General features: G+C 37.1%; 1 protein-coding gene across 1 annotated transcript in view; it reads left to right on the top strand.

Annotated features, from left to right (window-relative positions):
* The first annotated feature begins 3,488 nt into the window (after window positions 1-3,488).
* The window catches only part of Adam7 (ADAM metallopeptidase domain 7), a 35,563-nt gene continuing 32,434 nt past the window's right edge, over window positions 3,489-6,617 (top strand). Inside the window, exons 1-2 of the mRNA XM_013034399.1 lie at window positions 3,489-3,654; window positions 4,626-4,729. Of these exons, the coding sequence (XP_012889853.1) occupies window positions 3,489-3,654; window positions 4,626-4,729 (270 nt within the window). The remainder of the gene's footprint in view (window positions 3,655-4,625; window positions 4,730-6,617) is intronic.

Here is a 6,617-nt window from a genome sequence, read left to right as displayed (position 1 = left end):
TTGTGATAACCATTCCCCACAAAGAACCTTGTACCTTTTGGTAATAATGAGTCAATTTTATGTCTCTTGTTGAATTTGTTACACACAAGTTACCGATCATGTTAATTGACAACATTGTAATTTTCTAATATTGCATTTTCTCCTGATTTTTTATTATTACATTCAACATTTCATTTCTCAGCTGAATGTTTCTCTTTGCAGTAAAGGTCTGAGGATAGGAAAAAATAATAAAAGCATGAAATCATTGGATTTTGATGTTAAGAAGATCTTAGTGATCAAACATTATAATAATTTCAATTATAAATAAGACAATAAGGCTCAGAAATAAATGGCTCTTAAAGTTAGTGAATTCATTACAGGAAAACACAAAGTTCCTGACTTGGAATGTGGTGTTCTTTTCAGTACATTACAGACAGAATTAATAGGCTCTGATTGGCTTCTGAATCTACAAAGAGAATTACAAGATGCCCTTAATGTGGGTTTGGAATAGCTTATAATGATATTTCTTTTAAAGTCAGATAGAACATTCTAATTTCAACCCCTTATTAGAAGTACAGTTTTCAAACATTTTCTTCCCTTGTGAAGGCTCTCTCTTTCCTCTGATGACTTTTTGCTTTGCTTTCAGAGCTTTCTGATTCTATGGGTTCCCATTTGCCTATTTTTGCTTTTGTTTTCTGTGCTCTTTGGGTCTTACGAAAACAATCAAACCCACTGAAGAGCATATCCCCTGTGTTTCCTTCAAAAAATTGTAATTTTGAGTCTTACATTTGAGACATTAATAGGTCTGAGTCAATTTTTGTATGTAGTGAGAGAGAAGGGTGTAGTTTCTTTCTTCTGCACATAGAAGTACCATTTACCAATGATGGACCTTCACCCAGGGTGTATGCCTGTGGAATCCTTGGAAGCTCGGTGGGAATCAAGCACAAACATGTGCATGCTCATCTCTCCTTCTAGAGTCTCTATTCCGTTCCATTGTTTTCTGTTTGTATGTCAGCATATGCTGGCATGATTCATAAAACTTTGGATCCTGTTTTAACATCATATAATATAATGTGTCCTGCTCTTTCCTTTTTTGTTCCAGATTACTTGGGCTTTACTGTTTTTATTTATTTATTTATTCATTCATTCATTCATTTATGTATGTATTTTTTTTTGGTCGGTGTGTAGTTCCATTTGCCACTGATTTTTTTTCTTCAGTACTGTGAAGAATCACTGGCATTTTGATAGGGATTACACTGAATATGCACATTGCTTTGGATACTATAGACATTTAAATAATATTGATTTAATAATACTGATCAAGAAAATAGGAAACCTTTCTAGTTCTTATTTTTCTCTTCCATTTATCTTATTAGTTTTTTTCTTATTTTTTCTTAGTTCTTTGATAAAATTTATTCTCAAAGGCTTTGGGGGATTATAAATGGAATTGTTTACTTGATTTAATTTCTATTCAAATTTTTTCTATAGGATAATCTTACCATTAGTGCTATAATTTGAATATGATTATTTTCTTCATTCCTTTCTTTTTCTTCACTAACTCAAATGGAGAGGAGCCTTTCTTCATCTTACGATGCTGCTATGAAGGGAAGCATTTTGAATATCTGGACTAAGCTTGTTTTCCATCTCCAACCCAGAGTATCTGCTCTATCATCTATCATTCCTCTGGGGTCTCTATCATCGTGAGTACATTCCTTATCTGCTTATGAAAGTCCATAGCACTGTTCCCCAAGTCTCAAGAAGTAGAAGAGAAGAGAGAGAAATAGGAGAGAGAGAGAGAGACTTAGAAAGGTAGTCCTTTTTAAGAGTTTTCAGAGAGAGTAAAGGCAAAAGAGGGCACACTCTGGACAAAGTTGCAGGCCTCCAAAAGAAACTATTTGTGGATGATTCTATAAAGACTTCAAACATAGTAGCAAGAAAGAATAAGCACACAAACCTACAACCATAAAACTCCTTATTGAAATAATGATGGAAGTTAATTGGAACACAGGGAGATGGAGCTTCACTGATCTTCAGCAGAGAAATAGTGAAGAAAACAGTCTCATGAGAGACTAGTCACTAAAATCTGCTTTGTCTCATATTTGGATTCTACAAAGGAGGAATTCTTTTCATGTGGAAATCTGCTTCAAGGTTAGTTGTTTTTTAAGAAAAGTTTTGTATGCTTTAATGAACTTTCTAAGTTAAATACAAGATGCTACTGTGACCTGAGGGAGAATAAATTATAGACAAGTTATAAAAATCTTCATTTTCCCCTATTCCTTACCAATGAGTTTAGAACTGAGGGACAAGGATTTTCAAGTTTGAAACATTGATTACAGAGCTGCCCATCAATTGTGAGGAACAGTAAACTTCTCACTCAAAAGAGAGATGCCCTCGTGTAGAATAAAATAAACACAGAAGCAGCCTGGTTCCATGATTTTTAGTTTCTCATCCCCACTACTTACAAAAGCTCTTTTTAATTTCCTTAAAGTTCTGAAGCACTAGAAATTTCACATAGATAAATTAAATATGTAACATTTCATAGAAGATACCAGACAAATAACTGGAACACTTATAATTAAAAATGACACAATATATGATTGAAATTTCATGATTGGCATTTTAAAAATTTATTTACTCTTTCTGCACAGTCTTTAGTGTAACAAAGGAGAACTTAGGTTTCTTATAACTTGAAATGTTCTTTTTGCCTGTCACTGTGAATGAAGCCGACATGTTCTATTTGGAGCATGAGTGAATATTTGTTTGGTGAATGGTCAAGGCTTATGGGCCTTAAATATTTCTTCATTGATTTGAAAAGTGTTAGAATATCTCCTGGCAGAGATTATCCATTGAGTTAAAGCGTGTGGGTGTGTGCACGTGCGTGTGCATATGCATGTGTACACCCATGCTAGGGCTGGAACTAAGAGCCTGGGCATTGTCTCTGGGCTTTTGTGTTCAAGTCTAGCGCCCCACCACTTGAGTCACAGTACTTTATGGTAGCTAATTGGAGATGAGTGTCATGGACTCTCATGCCTGGGCTGACTTTGAACTGCAATACTTAGTCCTCAGTTTCCTGAGTCATGAGGATTAAGGCGTGAGTCACCAGTACCCAGCAGATGAAGGTAGCTTGAATAATATATCCAAAATACATAAGGAAAATACATAAGCATATTATTAGATAATGTGGTAATTTATGAATTTGCTCAATAAATTCACATGAAATCCAGTCTCTTTTACAAAGTTTATATATTTTCAATATATTTGTCTTGTTTGCTTTATCAAATGGTCCTTTGTGTTTTTATTATGGTCTTCCACACAGCAAGGACTTCACTTTCTTTAGCGAAAGCATAGGCCTCCAAACATCTTCCAGTGGTTCTTTCTAGAATGTTCTTGACATTTCTCCTTTTGAAGTGTTAGTACATTTAGAAGCAAGTGTGTATCAGTTCTGAAGTGGGCATGTAGGCCAAGCCCACGTTCCCCAGCACCAGCTCAGTGGCTGTCTCTATGAGAACATGATGTCCAACCTCCAGCTTTCGCCTCAAGCACTGAACGCATTGTGTAATCGGAGCCGGGGGCACTTCCTGGTGCCGGATCAAAACTGCCCGTCTGGGTGCCACACTCTCCATCCTCACCACAGAAGAAGAGCCAGGACGGAGCGTGAGGCCCAGCTTCGCTCAGGTACCGAAGCCCCTCTTCCACCAGGCCATCCAGGATGTGTCCTCACCACGTACTGCTGATGATTTTACTCACTTCTCTGATTAAAGGTAACTTAACTTTTTATTGAGTTTTTTTTAACTATTATGTCATACGGCAATGTCTAGTCCCAACATTTAAATGATAAATGATGAAAGCATTATTGAAGATGGTAGAAGGCTTGGCCCTCCTACTGGATGATTCTGCACACCTGCATCTCACTCCTCAGGACTCAGAGTCCCAATACTAAGGAAGGAATGACATTTCTGCATACCTACCATATACGAACTAGACACCTTGCTAGCTGTTAGCCACTTAGTACTTTCTGAATGTTTACCATGTATTACCATCCTTTCTCTACTTTATAGATAAGGAAAATGAGTCATAGCTGTAGATCAGAGTGTAGATATGCTACCTACTCAGGATCATACAGTTAAAAGTGGGGTAGGGAGGTAAAGCTTTATTGAGATCAGATCCGTCCAGGCCTTCTTCCCTTCATTGCAATCTGAGTCCTGGGGTCTTCTCCCAGCTGACAACCAGGGAGACCAGGATGCAAATAGAAGACTTCATTTAGCACTGGCATGGGAGCCCCTAAACTTATCTAACAAATGGAGCCCTACAGGAGTTAAGATTTCAGATGCAGAGATTCCTTAAAGCTCCAAAACAATCTGGTAATTTTCATTGAAAGGGCTTTGAAGGAGGTAGATTCAGGGACAGTCATTAAAAGATAATAAAATGGCAAATGTAACAGCTGCAGAACAAGGCTAAAACATGGAAGAAGCCTAGAACATTCCTACTGCTTCCCCTTTTCCAATTGTAGGTGAATTGGAAGGGGAGGAGGGTGTATGCTCGAGGCTGCTGGTTGGAAATCTGTGAACTCCCTGTGAACACTTTTTTTCCAATCACTGTGGATGGATGTTATACCAGACGGATTTTCTCCTTATGTTTCCTTTTAGAAAAGGTCATCCTTGGAGTAGAGGGTCAAGAACTGGTTTATCCTAAAAGACTTCCTCTGGTCCAGAAGCGAGATCTTGGACACATCCATGATTTTAATGCACAGGTATAACTTCTGCTTTAGTAAATAAAACTTCAGTGCCTTTGCAATGAGTAGAAAGCCAACATTGGCTCCAATCAGAAGTAGATAAGAATGCAGGACTGTGTATTTTTCAGGGGATTCTCATTTAGTTGAGAGCATGTGCTCAGGAGTAAACAATCCTATCTTTTAGCAAATTACCAAACAATCAAAACAGCCATCAGAGTGTTAGCCCTTGCCATTTCTTACATTTCGAATAGAATGAAGACTTCCACCAACAGTTCTCTTGAGAAAGAAAGAAAATTGAGAATTTTCACAGGAACAAAAAGTCCTGCATGGCCTCTCCCTTAGACAGTTGCTCATTTAAGTGTTAAAAATTTGAAAACACTTAAAGTATTTTTTCAAAATTAATTAATATCTATTATAGCAAATTGAGAAGTGGAGGTGTGGCTCAAATGGTAGAGCACAATCTTCATTTAAAAAAAAAGACAATTGAGAGTATGAAGCCCTGAGTTCAAACTCCACTATTGGCACTAAAAAGAAAAGAAAAGAAAAATTCTGGCTACTAATGACTCTTGCCTGTAATCCTTGATTCACGGGAGTTTGAGATCTGAGGATTTGTGGTTCAAAGCCCGCCCAGGTGGACAAATCCAAAAGACTTTTATCTCCATTGCACAAACAAAAATGCCAGAAGGAGAAATATGGCTCAGGTGGTAGAGGGCCAGATTTGAGCAGGGGGGAAAAAGCTAAGACAGAGCCCAAGGCCCTGAGTTCAAGCCCTTGTGGTACAAAACAAGAAAAGAAAATTGATAAAATACATTGAGAACAAGGTTCACAATTAAGTGAATTCAATTTCTACTGTTATAAAAGTTCTTAGACAATGACCTTAGATATCTATCAAAGACACTTGCATTTTACATTTTAGCTTTTCAAGCTGGCTCACAGAAAGATCGGCATGTTTCCCTATCAACTATGAAAATACAAACTTTTCCAAACGCAATGACTTCCCTTCCCTCTCCCACTACAGAAGTCACTTTTCTAGGCTGGGCAAAGGTAACCACTATGTTTCTCAGAGTGTCAAAAGCAAGATTGCTTTCCCAATGCCTTCCCTGAGATCTTATTTCTTCTGACTTCAGACCAGAAGCCAGAAATAGTCTTCCCCTCCCATTTGGAAATAATATCATTTTATCCCAATAAGTTTCTTTACACATAAATTTTTCTTTATCTATGTCTTTTCTCACCTCAAACATTTATATTGTTCAAAAGTGGATGCAGTCAAAAAGGCAAAACTAGTTTTCTCCTACCTACTGTACAGAATCTGCAGAATCTCCTAGAAGCTACTCTGCAAAGACTTACTCAAGACAGTTTAACCCAAGATGAACCTAGAGATCTTATTGTGTTAGTGCCCAAGCAAGCAAAGAAAAAACCAAGAAAATAATTTGTCACATGCTACCCTTCCGTTATTTGAAAGCCTTTTTATGAATGGTAGTATGTGTGACTGGTCTGAAGGCAATTTACCAGTAATAAATATTATCGATTGAATGTTCATGTAATACTTATAGAAGCTGCCATCAAACACACCAGGAAAAATTCAAAATCTAAACTTGCACTGCCTTTCTTTAGAATATCTTGTCAATACTTATGAAAAAGCCTTGCTCTTTTTAATGCTGTTGATGGGGAAACTGTATTTTAATCATATTTCTGATCATTGACATGGGTTTAACAAATAAACTTTCGCCTACATTGTACTCTGTAGACAGGAAACACACTCCATGTAACAATACTTTTAAGACTAGGACGTGGTAGTGATTTATTAAATGAAAGAGGCGAGTATAAATAACTCCACACAAAATTGATTACAAACAAGTAAATAAAGACCTAGGGGCTTGGCTGGGGGTGTGGATGTCTAGTAATT

Source organism: Dipodomys ordii, unplaced genomic scaffold, assembly GCF_000151885.1.
Source record: "Dipodomys ordii isolate 6190 unplaced genomic scaffold, Dord_2.0 Scaffold189, whole genome shotgun sequence".
In the NCBI taxonomy this organism is placed as follows: Eukaryota; Metazoa; Chordata; class Mammalia; order Rodentia; family Heteromyidae; genus Dipodomys; species Dipodomys ordii.
Note: the sequence above shows the minus strand (reverse complement) of the source record. Positions and strands in the feature narration are given on the sequence as shown.